At 41.2% G+C, this 23,738-nt stretch overlaps 1 protein-coding gene across 4 annotated transcripts in view; it reads right to left on the reverse strand.

Moving 5' to 3' along the window:
• Nucleotides 1–43: 43 nt before the first annotated feature.
• The window catches only part of fhod3b (formin homology 2 domain containing 3b), a 93,211-nt gene continuing 69,516 nt past the window's right edge, over nucleotides 44–23,738 (reverse strand). For 2 of the 4 annotated variants that reach the window (XM_080895915.1, XM_080895918.1), the window contains 22 exons: nucleotides 20,561–20,655; nucleotides 19,651–19,762; nucleotides 18,612–18,706; nucleotides 17,832–17,975; nucleotides 17,450–17,694; nucleotides 14,826–14,885; nucleotides 14,040–14,162; nucleotides 13,748–13,882; nucleotides 12,723–12,773; nucleotides 11,907–12,097; nucleotides 10,412–10,942; nucleotides 9,401–10,314; nucleotides 8,725–8,883; nucleotides 8,252–8,434; nucleotides 7,635–7,754; nucleotides 6,581–6,742; nucleotides 6,288–6,478; nucleotides 5,937–6,129; nucleotides 4,560–4,583; nucleotides 3,869–4,055; nucleotides 2,680–2,841; nucleotides 44–2,514 (listed from right to left, as the gene is read on the reverse strand). In XM_080895915.1, the coding sequence (XP_080752041.1) occupies nucleotides 2,432–2,514; nucleotides 2,680–2,841; nucleotides 3,869–4,055; nucleotides 4,560–4,583; nucleotides 5,937–6,129; nucleotides 6,288–6,478; nucleotides 6,581–6,742; nucleotides 7,635–7,754; nucleotides 8,252–8,434; nucleotides 8,725–8,883; nucleotides 9,401–10,314; nucleotides 10,412–10,942; nucleotides 11,907–12,097; nucleotides 12,723–12,773; nucleotides 13,748–13,882; nucleotides 14,040–14,162; nucleotides 14,826–14,885; nucleotides 17,450–17,694; nucleotides 17,832–17,975; nucleotides 18,612–18,706; nucleotides 19,651–19,762; nucleotides 20,561–20,655 (4,160 nt within the window). In that variant the 3' untranslated portion in view covers nucleotides 44–2,431. The remainder of the gene's footprint in view (nucleotides 2,515–2,679; nucleotides 2,842–3,868; nucleotides 4,056–4,559; nucleotides 4,584–5,936; nucleotides 6,130–6,287; nucleotides 6,479–6,580; nucleotides 6,743–7,634; nucleotides 7,755–8,251; nucleotides 8,435–8,724; nucleotides 8,884–9,400; nucleotides 10,315–10,411; nucleotides 10,943–11,906; nucleotides 12,098–12,722; nucleotides 12,774–13,747; nucleotides 13,883–14,039; nucleotides 14,163–14,825; nucleotides 14,886–17,449; nucleotides 17,695–17,831; nucleotides 17,976–18,611; nucleotides 18,707–19,650; nucleotides 19,763–20,560; nucleotides 20,656–23,738) is intronic. The other 2 variants (XM_080895916.1, XM_080895917.1) reach the window with 2 other exon arrangements.

Raw genomic sequence — 23,738 nt, forward strand, 5'->3', positions numbered from 1 at the left:
AGAAGAAAAGGTGGCAGAAAGAAGTTGATGACAAAAAAAAAAATTGCATTTTGCCTTTTTATTGTAGTTGTTACATAGTTTTTGCTGTGGGTATAGATGCAATTGAAGCCTTGGTAGTAAAGCACTTTAGTCCAAGTTCCACAGTGATGTTATGGCACAGGCAGCAGTGTGTGATGGGCTAATGATAAAAATATAAGTGCAATTAAATCAAAGGCTTCCATCTGGATTTTACTGGAGTAACTGGTAAAGCCGATCGCTGGGTGTTCATGTTACAGTCTGAAGTGAAAATCCTACAGCTCTTAGAACCAAAGTGAAACCACCTCCTGGATTAAGCAGAAGTGTCACTTTCTTTTAAAACCATGCATGGCTTGGTTTTCTTAAATTATATTTTGAATAACACTGCTTTTAGTCTATAATACACTATTCTACACATGGAGCAAAAAAAAAAAGACAGTTATGACATGTACATCTGTTTACAACATTCCCCTGTATTGCTTCAAACATGTTTTTGCTCTTGAAAAGTCAGTACAACCCGGGAAACGCACTGAGCTCCCAGCTCCTCCTGTAACTGCAGTTTTACTAAGTGGCATGCTACACATCGAGTCTAAGGTGCTGAAAAGGTTCCAGTCAATTCAAAACAAAATAAAAATGGAGTGCTCATTTGATTTCTTTTTTTATGCAGATTTATCACAATGCGCTAAATTATTTTCTCAATGGCTATGTTTCCATCACAGTGAAAATTAAAAGTGAATAGAGATCATTATGAATTCAGTCAAGGCCATTCCAAATTGATTAACAGCACGTGGACCTCTAAAATATTCAGTTCAGTACAGATTTTGATGTTTTAAAAAGTCTATAAATTAAAAAATTTTATGTGCTTCCTAACTAATAATTATAAATGTGCCCCCTGATGGTTTGCATTCATTGAGAATTAAAAAAATACACCCCACATACCCTGAAAATGGCAAAAATGGCCTGATCTCTCTCTCTATAATTTTACCTACACTATGAATGGAGTGAACCTAAATGAATCTTACAATAAGGCAACAGGATAACAGCTAATGTGCATAGCCAATCCTTAAGTTGTCATAAATATGTTAAAGCTATCTTCATAAACTACTTGATCCAAGACATAGCATGGAACCAAAAAAAGTAATTCTGCCATGACAAGTTTAAAAACACTGGTTAAAAATAAATCACAGCTCAAGAATGATCTACACTGCAATATTAACCTCTGCTCCCTCCCTGCCCCACAGACCGCACATCTGTAGCAACATTTTCGTTATTATATGTCCCTGAAAACATCTTAATAAATAGCTGTCTCTGAAAGGCACTCTGAAATGTGCAGCTCATAGTCTCTACAAAATAAAACGAAATAAACTCTGTGAAGATTGCTCACTTGTACTTCACCTCACTCCAGCTGTTCATCGGTGAGAATAGATCACGACGGTGACGATGCGACTTCAGTTCAAACTATAAATGTTTGCATCGTTAGCATTAGTCTGAAACTAGTGGGATTGCCAGTCAAACCTGTAACGGAGCTGTTGGCAATCGCCTTTCTCTCTTCATATCAACTTTAAAAAATATCTGCGCCGTTTCTCTGATGAATTCCTTCTTATTTAGTAAACTAATGCACGCTTGCCTTGGATATGTTGACTTTGATTAAATATTTAAAAACTGTGCTACTGCTGAATTGCTGGTTAACTGCTGAGTATGTTCTCAGATTCAGATGTCTGAATGGTTAATCAGTGTCAAGGATCTCACTTTCCTTTGAGACCCAACTTTTACATCCAGTGCAATTGTTCCTTATTTGAGCACCTTCTTGAGCAAAACGAAACACAAAACTACCACAGTAGTATATAACAAAATAACCCTCTGCACAAGGCCATCTATTCAATAGATGAAATGTCTTTTTTGTCATGAAAGCTCCTGGGCTGAAACTAAACCCAAACACATTTATTTGAACTGATTTTCTAGCCCTCTCAATTCACTGAAGGCCACGGGGATTAAACTGCCAACTGTTTTGACTCCCTCGGCCTTAAAAAAACCAAACATTTCTGCAGGTGTTTGTATGCAATATCACATTGAAAGCATAACTGTGATGAAGCCTTATGAAAGCAAATCATGTGTAAACTGTGTTTAACCGGCAAGGGCAAAGCTTAGTGGTTTTAATGCAGCACGCCGTTTCTGCTCCCTCTGCCCATCAGTTCAGGAATAAAATCCTGTTCTCCCTTCTCTTTCGTTAGGAAGCACTTGGTCAAGTCCAGACATACAAAGATGAGATCAACTCATCAAAGCTGGGGTTGGGGAGGGGGATTTTAGTGCCAAACCGGAGCAGAGTAGGTTGACGGGTTGGGTCTTTATGTCCTTATGGGGGGTTTGGGGCAGTGAAAGGGCTTCCAGATAGCGTGGTGTCCCATGGGGGTCCAGCTCACACTTGCATCTCCGAACCATTAGACAAGCCAAGAGCGTTTGCCTCCTCTGTTGTCAAACCATTCCTCAGTGTCCTCCTCACTGTGCACACAAGAGGAAAATTCAGAGTGGAAACATAATCGCCTATCATGGAAAAATGTTTTGTTTTTTTGCATTATATGAGTTTACATATGGAGCTGATTGGAGCTTTCTGCTCTGTGTATGATAAGAAATGAGGCAGCTCGCCCAATATTTGACACCACTCACATGATTTTCGATTGGCTCGGGATCGTCTCCTCTCCCGCGGCTGCGTCCGCTGGCTGGGCCCCTGAGTGGCTGACCTGACAATCCTCTCCATGATCTCGTCTGCTGTGTCATCTGTGCAGTTTACTGGGTCGTCGTTGGCAGAGCACCATGGGGCAACACGACCTAAAACAACACAGTTAAAATGGGTAAGCGAAACGTCTGATGGTACCAAGGTAATAGCATCTCATAATATTCTTTAAAGGGCTAAGTCATTTAGTTAAACTACAAGCAGGCTTAACGACAGACTTGATAACCTGTAATTGTAGTTATTTCTGAATTCAATTAACTAAACTTGAGGCATCTGGCTCTGTAAATCTCAGAAATAGCATGTCTGAGCAGATATTTGAACTCAGTAGCATTACCTTGGCCTGTAGTACTAATGCAAATCGTTTTTGATAGTACTTTTAGTTTGCATGCTTACTTTCAGCAAATGTTGCTACAACATTTAGCAACATCTTGTAAACAGGATGTCATAATAGGCCCTTGAAAAGCCTTCAGCTGGCATTTTGGATCAACTGAAGTAAACGTAAAACAGGAAGATGTTCTGCTCCTCTTTTATGTCACACTCACATTCCTCCCACAACCCTCCCTCAGCCTGGTTTTACCAGTTTATTTGTGTTAAAAAAAAAGTCTTCGTCCTCCATATGCTTTGTCACTGAGGATCACCAAATAATTTTGTATTCCTCTCCTTAATTTTGTAGTCTGTGCCATGTAATATAAAGCCCCTTCACTATTGTGAATTGGTCTTATGTAAATAACATTTATTTGTAAAATCCAAAACTTAACTAAAGATTCATGGATGACCATTCCCTGCTATAATGTCTCCCCCCTATAACTGAATTGCTGCTTACTGCCTTGAAATGACTGATTAAAAATGAACTGAAAAATAATAATAAGCCATCTGCCTTGACTGGTTGGGGTGAGCAGAGGCACCAAAGTGGTGTATAAACATAGAGATTGAAGAGATTTGCTGCTACATTGCTAAATAGTCCTAATTAAACTTAGGTTTTAGGTAGAATTCCTTCAATAAAGATGAAACAACTGTTACTGTGTTTGACTTGAATAATGCAAATCTAGTTTTCTGGATGGCAGTGGTAAAAATAAGGAAATATTTAAAAGTGTAAAAGCACAACACGTAAAGGAGAAGAACCTCTGGTGCTACTGGCTCTGGTGCGTGTTCGAAGGCCCGGCACTGTGGATGATCCACTCTCTCCACTCTGCAGGCTACTTTTTAGGACGGCCTTCATGTTCTCGTGTTCTGCTGCATCTTCGGCACTCTGGACACTCTGAGGCTGACTCTCCGGTTTGTCTGAAGGGGCTCCACCAAATTTACCACTCTACAGCAACAGACGGGCACATGAGATTGTGTTAGCAGTATAATGTGACTCATCTCCACGCTCTGAGACCTTTTACGTATGAAAGTCGTCACACAGGTAAACCTTTACAGGTGACAGTGCTTTCTAACCTAAAACAGGAGCAGTTAGGCATTTCAAACACTCCACCCACAACTCTGAGATACAATCTTTTTTCTCCCTCAAGACTGGTTCTTGAAACAATGCTGACATGCCGGGTTCAAGAATTTCATTATATTTCACCTGAGTATCTGTGAGTTGTTGAAGTTAGATTCAATCAACAGAACATATCATGCAGACACTTCTTTCTGTCCATCGAGTTTCCTCATCCACGCTCGGTCTCTCTTACACACACAGCCTGTCAGTGTCACAATCGACTCTGTTTTTCCTGATGTTACAACACTTGGTGTTTTCCAAAGTTACAACAGCGTGTCTAAAAAGACAGGGTTAAATGCAAACACCCATGCACTTGTCTGCAAACACAATTACCTCACTATCATTGTCATCTTCACTCTATGGAAAAAAAAATAGTAAAAATTACATTTTTGCAGACTTTAAAATAATAGTATAAGTTTTTATATACGAGTTTTAAGATAAGACAGTGGTGCAGTCTTGTCACCTAATTTTTAGGAAGAAAGCAAATACCAGAAGTCCTTAAATATTTAAACACGTTCTTTTTAATACCTGCATTTTCGTGAGACTTTCATCTCCTAGAACAGGAATGCCAAACTCATTTTACATCTTGGGCCATAATTAAGCCCCCTTTTATCTTAAGTGAGCCAGACTGGTGGAAATACCCTTTCTGTCAGTGTAAAGTAGTTTAACTGTGCATTTAATTGCTGAGATATGTCAATACAAGAAAAAGAAATGCAGTGTTAATATCTCAGTTTTTCAACATGATGAAGAAATGCTGTTGTGGTTATTGAAAGAAATGAGTCAGGATGACTCTTTGGGCTTAAATTGTACAGAATAAATATATAAAATTACAGACAATTCTGGTAGCTCAGTATTAAGTGGAATGATTTGCTAATTCACAGAAAATGCCCTGTTTTACTTATTTATTCTACTGCTGACACATTGTGAAATAAAATAGAAATGTCTATAGTAGATAAAATTACTATAGACTTCCCTGTCATGGTTTCCTGTCAACTTTTTATCAATTACTTTCTTACTGCAGCATGAATGGCTTTGGTCTGAGGTGTTTATCAGTAGGAAAAGCTGTACAAGTCCTAAAAATACAGTTAAAAGTCTAAAAACTTATTCCATCCTTTACATTTGACAAATATGTCCAACGGGTCGGATTGGATCGTCTGCCGGGCTGATTCTGGGCCCCGGGCCTTATGTTTCACACCCCTGTCGTACACCATAAAATCATCACTGCAGATTCAAGCTGTGCAGCCCAGAGGAGCATATTTGACTGAATTTCTTTGTAGGAGTGTGAGCTGAGGAGTGGGCCATCCAGAAATCCAGAGTTTGAATTCTCACACAGTGATTGAATTAGGGACCTTTTGAAGAGCGGGTGTTCTTGCCAGAGCCCGCTGTTGAGTCTGCTCTGACAGTCCGGGGGATTTTAATCATGCGGTGAGGTGTTTGCTCTGGCTTTTCTTAGCTGGCTCCAGCTACAGAATAGGATACACTAAAAACAATTCACTGATTGTTGTTACAGAAACCTATACATGTGAATACCAAGGAGCTATACCGATGTCCTTACAAATGCCGCATTTGGCGCTTTAACCAGATTAAGGATATAAGCAGCGTCTAGGGATGGGCCGTATTGTTTCTCAGAAATCAGAAAGCTCAAACTAAACAAAGACGAGGTTTATGAAATGGAAAAATGTGCGTGTAGGTCGACTGAAGACGACTTACATCTGTTATCATTTTTCCCCTGGTCTTGTTCCTCTCTCGGTGGTTGGCCCTCTTCTGTTTCTGCTGCAGCACGCGCTCTCTTGTCGTGCGATATTCTAGAGCAAATTCGCTCAGTATCTTGCTAAAGCGGTGTATGCTGACGTCACGTACTGCATACACCGGATGGCCCAAGAACAGCAGGAAAGCATGAAACCTGGAGAAGAGTAGAGCGACAATGCATCATTATACATGCTTTATCATTAACGAGAATTCAAAATCTGATTACACAGTTATATTTCTAAGATATAAAAATTCTGGAAAATGCGTAAGGAAAGCTTTAATGTGTAAAGGATTATCTACATGTGAATGCACCTGTTGATAATTCTTCGATGTACAATCTTGAGTATGATGATCCTCTCTGCACAGTCTTTGAGGAAGTCGGACATTTTTTGTTTCAACGCTGGTTTCATCTCATGTTTTGCAATGACTTTCAGGTGATCCCATGATGCTTTGCACCTTCTCTCCATCTGGGCCAGATTGTCTTGAAGCTGGTCAAAGTCCACCTAACAACCAAGACAGACTTGAGGTGATGTGGCATTGGCATTTATGTCTACTAACAACAAACTATTTTAGATTAGTTGTTAAAGTGAAATTTTAAACGGAACCTTGGTCAAGCGGGTAACAGCGCCAATCTCAGAGTAGAGATCAGTACTGTCTGGAAACTTCTCAACCACGATGGAGCAGGCGTGGTGCAGCAGAGATTGCTTATGAACTGTATCCTTCACCTCAGGGACCTTCTCCAAATAGTTCAGCTCAAAGCCTTTAGCCTAGAGATATATGCAAGCACAGGAGCACTCTCAGAGTGTGGGATGGAAACAATGGTCTAAAATTAAAATCAAATGCTGCTACTCTAGGACCAAAACTGCAGTGAACTTCCTCTTTGGCAGAGTCAGGGGAAAAAAAGGGAGTTGAAAAGAGCTAAGAGTAGATACGTAGATTCATTAGACTGAAACTACACTCTATTTCAGGGCTGACTGATTATTCTGCTCACCACAGCGAAGCTAAAAAGCCAGAATGAAAGACATAATCCTAATCCTAACGGGATCTCCCCTTGTTCTCCTGCCAGCTTTAAATGGCTTACTGCAAAATATAAACGTGGCCATTATTTACGGTAACTGCCTGTTTTGATGTTGATGACTTATGTTTCCCCTTTGCATGTTTGGCTCGCATATCCCAGAGGTTCATTCATAAATACACTTACTCACAGCTGCATACACACCGAGGCACACGCAAGGGCAAAGAAACACAGATGACAAAGTGAGACAAAAACAAAACAAATGAGGGAAAAAAACAGAGACACATATGCAGGTTCACACATAAAAAGGCCAGACAGAAAGAAATTCTCAGAAATCCCAAAACCTTCCCTCCCCTTTTCTCTTTTTGACACACACACACACACACACACACACACACACACACACACACACACACACACACACACACACACACACACACACACACACACACACACAGAGAAAGGACCAGGTTTAGCAGAGGCCTTGACAAGTGTTTTTACTGTAGAAGGACAGTATCTGGTGCAGTCAGGCACGCAGAACTCTTGCCAAATCAATAGGCTGTCAGAGGAGGTGGGGGGTGAGGAGCACTGCAGAAAATGTACAAAGCGAGTAAACGCTACAAACGACTTGGAGGTTTACTTACATTGGAGCCATTGAGAAAGTTGCCAATGGCAAGTAACGTGGTCAAAATGTATCTGAGTGTCTTATTTTTTTCCAGCTGATCCATTCCTTCCTTCAAGTCCTGCAAAGGCTCTGCCACTTCCTAAAAGAGCAGGAAAATACAGTCATGAAGCACATGACACATCCCTGCATGCCTATTTTTTTTCCAGTGAAGTCTGTTCTTCTCTCATCATACAGATGTACCCCATATAGGAAAAACAAATCTTGTTTAAACTATTCACTGTATATAAAAGGCGGATGAAGTTTGTGGACGTCAAAAGTGAAGATAGTTTGAAAGTGCCTCAAACCTGCATTCTTTCTAGTGGCCAGCAGGGGGAGACCACTGGGTGCAAAAGGAAGTACAGTTGTACTGAAGTCTACTGGAAAGCTGTTGCTAAGCCAAGATAATCACCAACTGGCTGTAGCTTCATATTTACAGATTTCGTGCGATAATTGCTCATATTTCACTAACTAATCGCAAGCATATTTCCTAATATATCCTTTTTAATTCACAAAATTAAATTTTATTATAAGAAAATTAGAAGCAAAAATGAGATATCATGCACTTTTGCTACTGCTACAGGCATGATTGATTCTGACCTTCTCAATAATTTCATAGTCCATCTTGAATGCCCACAGCTGCAGGCGAGCAGACAGCTCTGTGATGGAGGAGAGGGTGAGAAGGAACTGTTCAGCGCTGCCCAGGGGGATAGCAGGGTTGACCAGCTGAGCTTCCTGGATCTTTTGCTTCTCCTCCTCTGTGGGGATCATTGTGAGTATTTTCTAGTGGCAGGAAGAGAAAAGTTGGGGAGAAGGTGGGAAAACAGGCGTATAATACCATTTAAACACATTGATTTTTTTGTTTTGTTTTGTTTTTTTTACTGTAAATCAGAGTAAATAAAAGAGAAGATTCAATTCAAAATTGCATGAAAACAACTCGAAATCAAGCTGATGATCACAATATATCTTAGCATCTCTGTATTCTGATAAGCTGGGGAGTTAAGATGAGTGGGAGAGAGAGGAAGAGTCCATAGGTGTGCGTCATAAGGCAGAACCTTATTAAAAAGACTTACCTCGATGCCTTCTTTGTTTAGTGCGTACTCATCAAAGTTGAGAATGGCAGTCTTGATTGTGCGGGGAGGAGGTAAGACAGTCAAACCGATGTTTATAGCATTGCTGCGCTTTGAGTCCAGGACTATGATCTCTTGCCGTTTGCCATCAACAGCTGCTTTCTACAAGATACAGAATATTACCAGTGTGTAAGAAGTTTGCAAAAATGTATCCAACACATCAACCTTGGTAGAAAAACCTCAGTTATAATTATTTTTTCTTTTTCCTGATTCCCTGTGTGGTCTGTGCTTAAAAGACTTGGAGGTCTACATGGCAGTGTTTCTTGGTGTTACAGTACATGTTTCTTAAAATGTCACAGCTTTCTGCACTTGAAGGCATTATTTTAGAACATATTTTAGTTTCCGGAGCAGGGTTGGCCCCTGAACCTACAGATTTTTGAATCAGTGGATCCTGTAATAACTCTGAAGATTTAAGAATGTGTTGATGTGCTCTGGTCCCATAGTTTACTTTAACATAGAGGTAGGGGTGACTTAATCTAAAGTCCATCTTGTACCGTGTGCTTCCTGATTTATATGAGACAACAAGCACAATTAGCACCAAACTAAATCACAAAATGATCCTTTCAAATAACCAGCTAGGGAGGAGAGCTGCTCTAATAGCAGTCTAGACAGCAATTACCTTCGTGACAGAGAGCTCCTTGGATTTGGACTCAAACAGCTGCTCCAACTTGGATGTGTCCAGTGTAACTGGCTCCAGTTTGGACCAGAGAGAATCCTTACAGAATTTATGACTCTTACACTGCCAGTCCACAGGACGAACCTCATTCCAGAAGAGACGGATGGTCTTCTTCTTCTTCTGGAAGAGAGGAATATCCCCTCGGCTCAGCTGAGGGGATGGCGGAGGGATAGGGGCCATAAATGGTGGAGGTGGAGGCATCATTTTGCCAAGGATGGGAGGAGGTGGGGGGCATCCAAACGGTGGTGGTGGTGGTGGCAGGGCGGTATTGCACGGCAGGGGAGGAAGAGGTGGTATTAGGTCACCTGACCCTGTCGTGCTGTCCATATCTAAAATGTCCATGTCATCCTCATCCTTCAGGTCGGTGAAGTCCATATCTTTGATCCGCAGCTCTCTTGGTTTGGCCATCAACTGGTCCCAGATATAGTCCGACTCTTTCTTTGGGGCTAACGTTGACGAGGCAGCGGGCGATGATTTTTCAGCCTGTTGCTGCTCTTTTGACGTCTCTGCTTCAGGTGGAGATGTCAGGCCTTTGACCAAATTTCCAAACTTCCCCGCCACTGCCCGGACGCTGCCCTGATTGTCCAGATTTCCCACCTCCATCTTTTTCACATTTTCTTCTCTGGCCTGTCTGTGAGCCTCCAGTGTGGAGATCCTGCTAGCCAAACTCGCCACAGAGTCATTCACCTCCTCCTTCTCACATTTACACTTCTCCTTTTCAGATTCTCCCACTTTCCCATCATCCTCAGCGGCCGTCTTCTGAGCATAGAGCATGTCCAGCATGAAGCGTTTCCCGTTGAGAATTTTGTTGCAGTGGTCATTCACATCTGCCTCTTTAATGCACTGAGTCCATTGGCCTGAAGGTATAGAAACAATTTCGATCAAATAGAAGGTAATATGAATAGTTGATCATCAAAGTAAGCAAATAAAATCTGCAAAATGTTTTAACTCTACCTGCTTCGATTTCACGGTTGAGTTTCACCTCCCGCTCCTCTCTCTCCAGAGTGCTACTTGTGGAGGAGATGCTGGATGCAGAGCAGTTGTCCTTTTCATTCACCTCTTCATTCTGCCTCTCTTTTTCACTCAAGAGCACACTGTCATCTACATCCCTTTCTGTCACCTGCTCCTTCTCAGACTCCTCCTCCAACTCTACTGCTTCTGCTTCTACATCCGGCTCTCCCTCCTTTACCTTATCAGTTACATCTGCTTCTTCTTCTTCTGCCTCATCCATACGCTGTCTCCGCTCCTCAAGCTTCACCTGCTCTCGTGTCTCTTCCTTACTCTTGCCTGACTGTCCAATTGAAGCCACCTCTACCGCTACCTTCTCTTCAGCAACAACATCCTCTGTCTCTGCCTGCGACGCCGCCTCAGTTTGCTGTTTGTCTGGTTCAGGGGGAGGTGCAGGGGAAGGTTCTAATACTGGTAACTCTGGTGCTGCGCTTTTTATTCTGGTCTGTGGTTCAGCATGTGGGATGTGTTCTGTTCCTGGAAGAGAAATTACGGCAATATTAAAGAAAAATGTTACTTTAAATGTTTCTGTACAGAGTTATGTGCCAACGTATAACTCTGATAGTGTTCAAGAACAAAAAAAAAGTTAAAGGAAAATCTAAAAATATATTTAAAATTGCTTCCCGGCATATCATTAAGTGTGCTGATACTGACATTCTCAGACTGAAATACATAAATCAATCACCTAATCCCTTTATACGACTGGCTGAAACACTGCAATGCTTTACAAAAAGTCTGAGAAAAATCCTTCAGCTTCAGCCTTTATCTTCAGTTTAAAGTCACCAAAGAAGCATGCTTTACGAAGATAAACTGAAGAAAAAAACAAGAAATTTCTGATTACAATCTTACATTGAAGTATCTTGAAATTACTGAGTCCATCAGCTGTTAACCTTTGATATCAATCCATAGGAGCTGAAGGCCGAGCGTAAGCACCTCTGCACATCTACATTGCAGTGCAGCTTCAGCCCAGCTTCTCCTTTTGTTGCTTTGTCTGACTTTATCATTTATATAGCGCCAAATCACAACAACACTTGCTTCAAGGTGCTTTATATTGTAACGTAAATATAGATGGTTTCCCTTATTTACTAAGTGGTCACAACAACAGATGACTAAGCACAATTTATTCGGCACAGGTTTTTGGACTGGATGCAACCCTCCCTCTTACACAGGCTTGGAACTGGTACAAGGAGTACACTAGAACCCTATATTATTTGCGTATAAGGCAAATGTGTTAACCACTACACTATGGAGCCATTAAATCACAGCAGATGGAAACAGAATTATTTTTATCAAGTTTTAATGACAGGCCAAGTGAGGGAGACAGGAGCACAAACAGCCAGTATTGTGTCCTTCCGCTGTGTCATCAAGCATTCATTCACTCATTCATGCACATATCTCTCAAGTCCTAATGAAGAATACATGTTTGACAAACAAGGTGTACCCAAACTCTGGTGTGTGATGGTGGAGGTGTCTTCCTGTGAAATCACGGATGAAGGTGTAGCACAGCGGGATGCTGAGCGGCTGGCGGGGTTTGGACTCAAACACAGAGTTATCTCCGTCCGCCCTCTTGTTGGCACTTTGGGGCGCTCCCGCTCAAACTCCTCCGCAGCTACCCGTTCCACAGCCTTGTACCTGCAGTGACAAACAGCTGCTTTTACTTTTATGTGGACACTGCGCTGTAGTTACATGAAAAGCGGTAATGGATAACTAAATAAAATACAAGATGCACAGTAAATTTGTTATGGTGATGAGGATGATGTTTTTTGGGGTAGTGACATCTATGTAAGCATAAATCTCCAGCAACTCTAACTATTGAAATATACATGACAGTTTAGACTTTAGAGGTATGATGACCTCATATAACAATGATCAAAAAGTTATGTCAATGAATAGAAGCCATTTACGTTGTCTCATTCCAGGGTAATTACGGAAAATGGAGCCATAGTCCCATTACTCAATGACTGAAATGATGACAAATCATATCCATGTTGATAAAGTTGCCAAAGTTCTCTATAAGATTTTTGGCACGAGGTAACACTTCACATGTCCCTCAAAATTGTGTAAGTTGCATTTTCAAAAAACATGCATGCCAAAAGACAACTACACACTATTCCTGTTAAACGTTGGAACAGCTTAAGGCTGAGGCAAATTGTACATCTTATATCTGATCAGATATTAAAATGCTTTTTAGTTTTTAACCTAGCTTCACAGCTGCAGCAGTGCATGCATGTGAAACCCTGAAACAAAGTAACCTCACCTTTCTTCTCTGGCTTGTCTTGCTTCTTCCCTCTTTTCAACATAATCTCGACTGAGACAGAAAGACAGAAACGGATCATGGAGAGCAGGGAGAGCATGGGCAAAAGACAGTTTAAACCTGCATTCATACTACATAAGATTTTTATTTACATCTGATATGTACAAAGAGATCGCCGTATGATGCTCCATCTGCCGTTATTCTCTTTACAGTGTACACCACTGTATGGACAAAAGTACTGGGCTGTGTACACATTAAACTTACAGGAGCTGCTGATGTTGATGTCAGAGGAGGAACTGTGCAGTTACTGGATCAGCAGAGCGTTGGACTTACATGGGATCTCTTGCCACCCCCTCTGTTCAATGCTGGATGTTCAGAGTGGACATAGATGGCCTTTTTTTACTCTTGTCAGTTCAAAACGTGAACACTGGCATCCTCGAAAGAGTGGCCTTTATGTTTTAGATGCAGATCCACAGCCAAATTTGTCCTGTTGAGGTGGCTCTTGTATGTTGTGCGATTTATGATGTGGCAGTTTGGTTTCTCCAATGTAGACGTCTGAGCATTGCTCGCCGCACTGCACAGCAATACACTGTGTTGCTTAGCTTGTGTTTGGGAGTTTTGAACCAGTGTTCATCTGAGGGTGTGGCTGGGTCTTAAGTCCACTGGGATGTCATGCTCAGTGAAAATTCTCCTGAGCTTCTCTGACAAGAATGACCTTTAAAACGACCCATTAATTCACAAATGTTTGCAAAGATAGACTGAATAGTTAGGTGCTTGCTTTTAAACACCAGTGGCAACGGAGTGAAATTAGCTGATTTCAAAGTTTAAGAGGTGTGGCCCAATAATTTTGACCATTTAGTTTATCTGGTTATCCTCACCATCACCACGTATCCTCACACTGGAGAGATACGTGGTCATCTTTAGTGAGTGAAGATGGCCTGTTGTTAACCCGTCTTTAATAGGTTCCACTGTACAGAAGCTATACATCATTTTTTTTAATGCTAAGAAGTCACATAAGGGAGGCTAACCTAAAGCGGTTCCTCTCCTCTCTTTCAATCCTCTGCAGTCGCTCCTCTCTTTCCTGGCGTCGCCTCTCTCTCTCTGCAGCCAGAGACTCCTGATGCTGTCTGTATGATAATGTTAGCAGCCCCCCTATAGCAGGTCTGTGAATCAGAGAAAAAGAGCAAATAAGATTAAATTATTGCTAATTAAGTGAATGACATATACTTTGATTTATGCATTTGGAAGTTTCTTCAAAATAAAAGCTTGACAGAGTTATAGTTAACATTAAAAATCGTTTGCATTAGCCGTGTTGCTAACCTGTCAGGTTTGGATTCTGGTGTGGAGGTTGCTGAACTATTAAAACGATGGACGGGTGATGTAGGAGTTTGGTTCTGGGATATGGATTTGACGCCAGGATGTGGAGTGCCATTGCCACTGATTCTGTCAAAAGAAAAGGAAAAAATATGTATTGTGCTGAAGACAGACGAAGACACAGAGGTGGATGCACATCATCACCACTAAAACAATTTAAGTAAATAACTTCAATGTGGCCTCTTAATAAAAACAAAAAGATGAAAAAACCTGACAAATGACGTTTTTTCAGATTTTTTTTGTAAAACAATAAATTTGAGATATTATTAAATATATTTTAGCAAGAAAAATATAATATTTATTAAAGAGCTTGCACATACTTGTGGACTAGCCATTACAAGAACATCAAAAATGATTTTGGTAATTACCAGTACTCTTAATTCCGTGCAGCTATAGCTATGTGCTCTTGCACTGGGTGGTGGTGTAATACATTTCTTAAGCACTGTATGACTTATAACTGTATAACTTAAATCCCACTAAGGCAGTTCAGCAGCATCACTGTGAGAAAATCCATCCATCAGTTATTGCTCATCCATGTCTGTGTGTGAAAACAGCTCAGCTGTAATTATTATTATTTTTGACTAACTTGCACAACAGTAAAAATGGTATCATTACATTTTCAGTAACTTAAGCAGACCCAGTCACTGTTGTGCCAAAGGTTTTATACTACTGTTCAACTCTAAAGCTCTTATATATCTTGTTTAACATTGGCCTGTTGACTCCTTGTCTTACCTTTCAGCCCAGCAGGGCTTTCTAGCAGGGCAAGATGAAGGAGATGTATTATCTGTCAGACTGAAGATGTAAGTGAGAGAAAAGTCAAGTCAGATTTGAAAGACTCCAAAGATTAAATATCTAGCTGTTAGTCACATAAAGAAGACAGTTTGAGGAAGGAGGGCTGCAAGACTACAAGACGACAGAGCAGACAGGGACGATACAATATCTCCCTCTGTCTCACTGATTAAGCGTGCAATTTAAAAAGCAAAATCTACCATAATTTAGTGTTCATTTTTTATTGTCCAGTGAACACCATTTGCTACATGCAGAGCAATGTGGTTTCTGTTGCTACAGACCTACAGACTTCAGCTTAAACATGAGCAGAACTACACAGTAACTGTAACCCACAGTAACAATTGAAACTCATTAATGCTCTGACATCATTTATCGCCTTGTCTTGGATTAACTGTGGCACAGAGCCACAATGAAAGACAGATGAGGACTAAATGCAAAATAATGCTTTCCAACATCATGGAAAAGGACGGGGCTTAATAACTTCATCGTGTAGTGCAAGTCTTCAGTGATGGCATTTCATTTTTGTACAATTATTTGTATTTTTATGATTGAAATGCTGGGTAAAGATATAGTGAGATATACACAGACAACGGTGATGGAGTGGTTCCACATTGAGAGGTGTGCATGTAAAGTAGTGCTTTCTCAACCGCAAACGACACCTGCCTCTGGTTTAAGTCAGGGGACAGAGGGATGGAAAAGGGGTGGAGAGGCTGGGGTGGACTGATACAGAGGGTGTGTTGAGCTTGCCGCTCTATTCAAAGCAAATTGGAAGAAAGAGTCAGGTGGCTGTGAGGAACACACCAAGGACTAAAGGTCCTCTTTTTAGGTGGAACGGACACAGGAGAAGATGCCCTGGTCTTGACGCTGAGATACTCTCTCTGCCCTTCAGGGTCACTGGCTTTAGGGAGGATGTTGGCCATACACTTTATGTTCAAACACATGTTAGGAGTGTCTGCTACATCTGGAACCGCACTAGGATGACAAAATACAAGAGAGTAGGAGTCGAGAGAGAGTGAAAATAATCCAAAATGGAAGAGAAAGTAGGGAGGCACTGTGTGAATAAAAATGGAGAAACTGTATCACGGTAGTTGGCCTAAAATACCTGTGAGTGCCCTGACTAGAGGAATCAGAGACTGGATGACTTTCATCATCTGCCTCATCCTCCTCCTCCTCCTCCTCCTCCTCACCCTCCTCCTTATCAGCCTCATCGTCTTCCTCTTCCTCTTCCCTGTGGTGGGCGAGGAGGGGTTGAGGGTTGAAAGGAGGAACGGGAGGATGCAGGGGAGGCGAGAGAGAAGAGAAATTGGACAAAGACAACGTGAAACCACACAGCAGAAGATGAAAGGGAGAGCACACAGAAATGACGAAAATCTACAGACATGCTTTTTAAGAAAGCATTAAAATTATTAGTGTAGAAGAGAGACATGCCTGAGAAGGTTAGTAGAATTTTAGTAATCCTGGTTTTATGACATGATAAAACAGTTAAAGGACAACTTTAATAATACCACTAATACAAAAGAGAAGAAGAGTATTTGATTTAATAAGGAGTGTTAAGCCTGTAGGATATGTTGTGTGTTTGAGCTGATAGTTTGGGGGTCGCCATACACGAGTCTGGGCCGGTTTGCTGTTTGGATCTCTCTCAGTTGTCTGGATTTCATTAACAATATGGAAAATTGTGATCTTCAAAGGCGGCTTGAATTTCCTGTGGTGGACTGGAAGAAGCTAGCTAGCATGGTATCATATGACCTGCTGGATTGAATTTAAGTTAACCTGAAGATCTGAGTGCTACCAGGGGTAAGGGGTATGCTTCTTGTAAAAAGCTTGTTAATAATGATTGGGGAGAGAAAGACAAAAAAGAAGACTACAAATAATTTCCAGTTTGCCTCCTGGAGCATGATCTAGAATAAAGAGGTTAAAGTAATGTTCATCAAAAGGATCTGTGCTTTTATCGGGTATAATCCCTTTAAGCATTTAAACAAGGCTGCAATTTGCTTCTTGCCGGAGTCACCAGATGCAGTCTGTGCAGTCACCAAGGTCTGTCATATATAAAACATGTGGCATGGTGGAGTTTAAGTTCAGTGCACGCCCGCTGAAGGAAGCCTGACTTCAGAGTGAGAGCAGATAGCTCATATCTCGTGTTTGCAAAGGCTTCCTTTTTCCTCGAGCGGCAGGAGAATGTCTGTGACAGAAAATTAATTTAAATGTCACTTTGCTGCAGCAGTCTTCTCTTTGCCATTCTTTAAATTACTATATAATGAAATTCTTTTCCTCAGCTCTGGACAGGGTAGAGCTCCACAAATGAAATATAATACACACTTTTTAGTCGGGCAGCCTTCCTGTAAAATAACTCAATGGGAATCATTTGTGATTCCTTTTTACTTGCAGCTATCTTTCAGGCTTTAGATCACCCAGCTGGATGAAACATTTAATAACGAGGTCATGGTCGACCTGCCTGTGCATGTGCTCTGCTCTAGGTCATTACTTAATAAACGCCAAACTAAATCTTTCTTTTAGTGTCCTAATTCTCTTCCACTTCTCCTCTCCTTTGCTTCTTTTGCAAACTTTACCTTTCACTGATATCTTCATGTTGGCTACCAAAGCGGAGGAAGCCACTTGCACGAGCGTGACTAGTGCTGGGTGATGCTGGGGCAGAAGCATGGCCTCTGCTATTCTGAAGCGAATGTCTCCGGCTGCGTCTTCTCTCCAGGCCTCGCCTCTCATTAGTGCCGCCGACACTGGCCCGCCGGCGGTCCTTTCGCCCACTCGGGGGCAACTGGGTGTCATCGTCACCGTCCTCATGACGGAGAGTCATCTAGGTCAAAGAGACAGCGAGTGAATAAAGTATAACAGGGATCTTTACACAGACGCATTCCCGGCTGCTATTTGACTTATTAGACACACTGAGCTTGTTTGTACAGAGATAAAGGTTTGTACTGAAGGCTTCCTGACCTCATAGATGTTGAACTGTTCCACGAGGTCGAGATCAGTGCCTTTTCTGCTTAGGTGTCTCTGGGCCGTGGCTTCGATGCCTTGCTCCTCCAGACAATCCACCATGTCATAGTAGGAGTCCTGGTCTGGTAGGCCTGCCAACGTCTGAGACACGCACAGAAGCAAACACATGCGATTTTCCATCCATCCATTTTCTTAGCTGCTTATCCAATCATTCAAGCTGTCACAGGGCAACAGGAAGGGTACACCCTCGATACTTGCCAGGGCCAACACATGATAATGAAACAATAACAAAACTAAACTGATAATTCACCTGCAGGACTGAAGCTAATCTGAGTAATAAATAATATATTCAAGTAATATATTTAAAAACGATCTGTAGCCAGGCTGTATACCTAAACACATTAGTAGTATGTAAACACATTTTTCTATATCCACAAGGATAATAAACACTGAACACCAGCAGCCCTGTATCCACACTTAAATCATTTTACACTCCTGCAGTTTATTCTTCATTACCACAGTTACTGCAATTTCATATAAGCAACATTTGCAATCCCACAAACACACAAATACAAATGACCTCTCACCTCAAAAGACTTTCTTTGTTATCTCTACATTATTCAGGTGCTGATAAAACAATCTATATACAATATATAAAGGGGGCTTTAAATGTAGCAGATTGGGAAGGAAAACCACTAGAGACAGGCAGGTAAATGCTATACTCCAAGGTAATGCAGAAATAGTTGGTTAAATAGTATCTAAATAGTATTTACTGACCTTATTGATGAGCGTCATTGCGAACACCAGCAGCTCTGTATCCACTCCATCCTTCTCATCAAGGATCTCCATGACATTTGACCACAGTTTTGTACCTGCATCATGAAAACACATGCAACACAAGTGTGTATAAAAAGAAAAGTTATTTCAAGGTTTACAAAGATGCTGAACAACTACAAAATCTGAAATCATCCATTTGATCATCTCACAGTTTGTCATAAAAACCGATTTGGCTCTGTCGCTGTGTAGCAATATAAAAAATAAAACCTTTTAAGTCATCTTATTGCGCCAGCAGACTTTGCAGTATGGCTTTCATCTTCCTCTAGAAACACAGCAGTAAAAATGAAAAACAAAAAACGGAGGCGTCTGCATGTGGCAATAAGCAAGGAGCACCGTCTCAGCCATGAAGACCAACTCCTCTCATCGGGAGACAGGGGATCATGTTCAGTCCTCTTACGCAACAGCAGAAGTGACAGAGGGATACCTGAGCCCTGCACACGGATGACCAACCCCCTGCTGTATGCCACAGCACAATGCTGAGCTTTTAGGATGGCAGGTAACTGAACCCCACTGCAGGCAGGAGATAGACTCCTTCTCAATAAGCCTCATTCCATGTGTGGCTGTGGCGCGGCTGAGAACAACTGATCGGACTGCGCTTTCTGTGTTTTACTGCTCAGGTTTCACTGAGCAGCCGAGAATTAAAACTTAATGATGATGCTATGTAGCAACAAATCCCACAGAGACTAAATATAAGGTGAACATATTCAATGATTAAATAGTAGCACACACTGTAGTTTTATGGGGAAGTAAGTGGAATTTATGATTGGCTTAAAGACTAACATATGCAAATAACTCCATTAGCTCCAACATATTACACACTGAATTCACTGACACTCTGGTTAATGCAGCAGGTTTCCGATGTTTTCTCCTTTATTAATATCTATACTATGTGAGTGTGGGAATAGAGAACGAGTCGGTCCCTCCTTTGACAGTAGTGTTGTGCATTTATGTTTGTTTCTCAGTTATGCAAGCATCGTACCCCTTTTGGTATCCACAGCGTTCACAGCCTTTATGAGAAGGGCAGCATTGGACTCGGTGTACTCGACAAACACCAGCAGCAGCTTTAGGGATGTCTTCACCACCAGACGAAACTGTGGAAAGAAAAACAATCTGTTAAAGCAACAAACACAGAGCGCACAAATTCAACTGTGAACTTAATGTTTCTGCAAACAACTATGATGAGCATGTGCAAGCCCTTTAAATTCCAGATGCTTAATGGCATCAAATGGTAAAAGCCCTTTCCTTTAGGGGCAGTCTTGCAAGGTTTTGATAAGAGTGCTGTGTGCCTCTGACAGCTCATGGGAACACACTGTACAGCAGTCAGACGGTATAAAAATGCCATAAAAATCAAAATGCTGAACCACAGATGAGCCTCAAAATAAAGCAAGATATCTAAGGTTTAGTAAATGTTTCCAGTGATTTACACCACTGTAAAATATGGAAAAAGAGATTTAAGAAAAAAAAGTAGGTGAGAAGAGTGTTATGGTTATGATATGCTGCAAAGCTGAGGTTAAAATCAACACAATGGGAGGGGTGGTGCAAAACAAGTTTTCTTTCCTGGCGAGGTGATTACAAAGACAGGGTTCAAATTAAAAGAAAAATAAACCAGACACCAAATAGTTTGTCAGTATTTACACGGAAAGGCAGGAAAGTAATTTGTAAGAACATCAAAACTGTGTGAAAAGAGAGCCAGTGCAGCTCCCTCATCTGCTGCACATTTGCTGCACATACTGCAGTCTGGCCAGTAGAGGGCTGAGGTGACCACACTGACAGCAGGGCAGCAAGTATAGGATTTTATCCTTCTCATCAGTGGCCAGGTGGTGTCGTTGAGTTGATCTTACAGGATATCTACAGTGTGGAGTCATTTTTACATTTTTTTTTTTTTTTACCTTGGATCCAACCAGCGTGTAAAGCCACTGGATCGTTTCATTGTGAGATATGAGGCCGTTCATCCCGTCCACGTACAGCATTATTTGACCAAGAGCTGGAGAAAAGGAGAGTGGGAAAGGCAGACAAAAGAAAGACATGGGAGGAAAGAGCACAGGGATGGTCAATCTTATGGTATTACAGTTGATGTTTTCATCGTTTCATAATTGTCCATCAAACCTGTCTTTGCTCTCAGTGGAATCCTGACTATGCAAAGCAGGTGAAACTTAAGTTTCACCAATGATTAAGGGATAACAGACTGTATTCAGTTTACTTTGGTGCTTTTTGAGAGATTTCAGCCCCAATATATGACAGGAGACATGACCTTGTGGTACAATACTGTGCAAAAATCTTTATATTTTGCTAGATAAATGAGGTACAGTGGTTTACTCATACGTGCAAGTATACATGGAAATTTATATGGCGAAACCAGAGTTTGTACAATTGATTTTAATGAGATTGGAAATCAATATTTGATTTACTTTATCAGAGCCTGAACTCTCTTAGGCAGCTTTCTTGTCATTTCTTTAAGGAGTCTTCAGGAATTGCTCTCCAGGCTTCTTGAAGGACATTCAAAGCTCTTCTTTGGGTTTTGGCTGCTTTTCAGTCTGTTCTCTGTCAAGATGATCCCAGCCTGCTTCGATAACGTGGAGGGGGGGCTGGGGAGGCCAAACCATGACTCTGCTTTTACTGCATTGGCAGTGTGTTTGGGATCATTGTCGCGTCAAGAATGAAGCTTCTGCCAATCAGGATCTTACCAGATGGTATTTCATAGTGGACTAAAATATGATGGCAGTTTTCTGCATTCATAATTCCTCCTCTGTAAATACTGTTGACAATGCATCACTCTATAAGACTTCTGACACTGACCTTCAGTTGAGTTCTTGTGTAATTTGGCATACCTCAGGCTTTTCTACCCGTTTTCCTCCATTAAGAATGACTTCTTGACATCCTTCCATTGAAACCGTTCACTTCTGCTGAAGATACCATTTAAAAATGTCATGCATAGGCAAAACACTGTTTCACCTCTTGAGCTGGTTGCCTTCCTTATGCTTGAATGATTCATATGTTGATATTAAGTGGCTTAACGAACAAAAATCATTGCTCTGGTCGGGTATGAGGACTGGTTTGAAAATGGTTGAAGAAAAGCTTTGAAAACATTCAGAAAACCTGGAAAACTTGTTCAAGATGACAAAAAAATATACAAGAAAATCTGCCTCCTTGCAAGCAAGCTATCAAGAAATGAGGAATGGCTCAAGACTTGTGCACAGCACTGTATATAAGACCAAAAATGTACACTATCAGATCATTTCCCCCTGTATTATTCACACATTCTCTAATTCTTTTTTATTTTGGTGAAATAAGACAATGATCTTCCAACACTCTAGTTTTATATATGTAGTAATTGTAGTAAATGTAGTAGTAATTATATATGAACTGTACATGCAAACTGGAGTTGCTGTGAAAATTGAAAATCTCAACAATTAGGTGAAGATCTTAAAAAAAAACATCACTTGTCCACATTCAACTCTCAAGTTAGTGGACACAACTGGGGGCAGTATAACTGAGCAGAGTGCCTCAATGGAAGCTGACATGACTTCTATCTGTAACAGGATACATAAATAAGAACCTAATCAGAGCCAAGGGATCTCAGTGGGGGGCAGTAAAAGTGTAGGGCTTCTGTTGAAGGAGATGGGGGAAGGGAGATAAACATTACAGGACAGGAGTGGAACAGACAAAAGCACCATTTAAAATGTGGTGGGTGTTTTTGTTTTGTTTTTAAAGCAGCATCTCAGAGGAAGTCCACACATGTAGAAGTAATGCTTTCATACAGAAGACCACAACAAGATGAGTTCAGTTTGAACCCACAGAAACTTTACATGATACATTAGCTGACACGGGGGGAAGAGCATGTGATGCATTAAAAGTGGAACATTTTTGGAGAGCCTGTTTGACTGTTTCTTGGCAGAAGTTAGAGTGTTGGGAGGTAATAATACATAGGAGAATATTCTCAATAAGTCAAGCCATTGGTGTTTTTATTCAGAAGGATCATATATATAAAAGTGATCAGATATATTAGCAGCTGTGACAAAAAAGCAGAGAAACAGGTGCTTTGAAACTGTATACATTCACAGATTTTGATCTAATCTCTTCTTTGTATGTTTACATCACTTTCTTATAACATGTTATGATGACAGGCTGCACTTTCTGTTATATACGTATAAATTTCTTCATGCAGTCTTCTAGAGCGGCATTGAAAATCGCGAATATGCAGCTGATAGGCCAAAATTCCCAGGTGCAGCTGCTGTGTGTACATGATGTGTGAGAGCGTGTGGGTGGACAGGCCCTGTGTGTGTCTGTGTGTATGTGCTTGCTGTCGGCGTACTGCAGCGGCAGCAAGCAGCGGTGGCGACAGTGCATCTTTTATAAATTGGGGTTAAGTACTCGCAACATGTCAGAACAGAGAAACGGTCCTTTCCCACTGCGAGCTCTGGGCGTTGTGTCACAGCAGACCACAATAGAATGTGTTTTTGAAAAAGCGATTGACTATCGGTCAGTGCAGGCCAGAGAGAAACCCTCTGTAGCTCTCCCACCAGACAGCTTTAAAGAGATCATTTACAGCACACTGTGAGCACAGTGTACAAAATAATGATGCACAGTCAATTTTTATACAAACACAAAACAGCCTCAACTTTAAAGAGCTGTGTGGCATTAGCAGACCTGCAATATCATCACTGCACACTTATCTCTTGCGTGCACCTGTGTACGGTATCTGCCTTAGTGCAATGTGCTTTTAAGAAATTCCACTGAAAACACGCGTCTTTAATGAGACTTTTAAGTGTCATTACGCAACACGAATGTTCAGTTGCTGACAGATGAGACTTTATCTATCCACCACAAAGCGAGCAGGCTTTTAGATCACGCTGACATGTTATCACAAGGCAACATTTAAAGGTTTTAGCCTATAGAACAGAGGTGCCAAACATAAGGCCAGAATCGGCCCGGCAAAGACTCCAAACCAGCCTCACTGCATGGAAAATGTGAAGGCATATATTTTGCACTGTATTTTGCTACGTTTTACAGCTTTTATGACATTCATTGACGTGATTAAGAGAAAAAAGAAAACAATTGAATGAGAGA

This window comes from Rhamphochromis sp. 'chilingali' (assembly GCF_963969265.1).
Source record: "Rhamphochromis sp. 'chilingali' genome assembly, chromosome: 11".
Taxonomy (NCBI): domain Eukaryota; kingdom Metazoa; phylum Chordata; class Actinopteri; order Cichliformes; family Cichlidae; genus Rhamphochromis; species Rhamphochromis sp. 'chilingali'.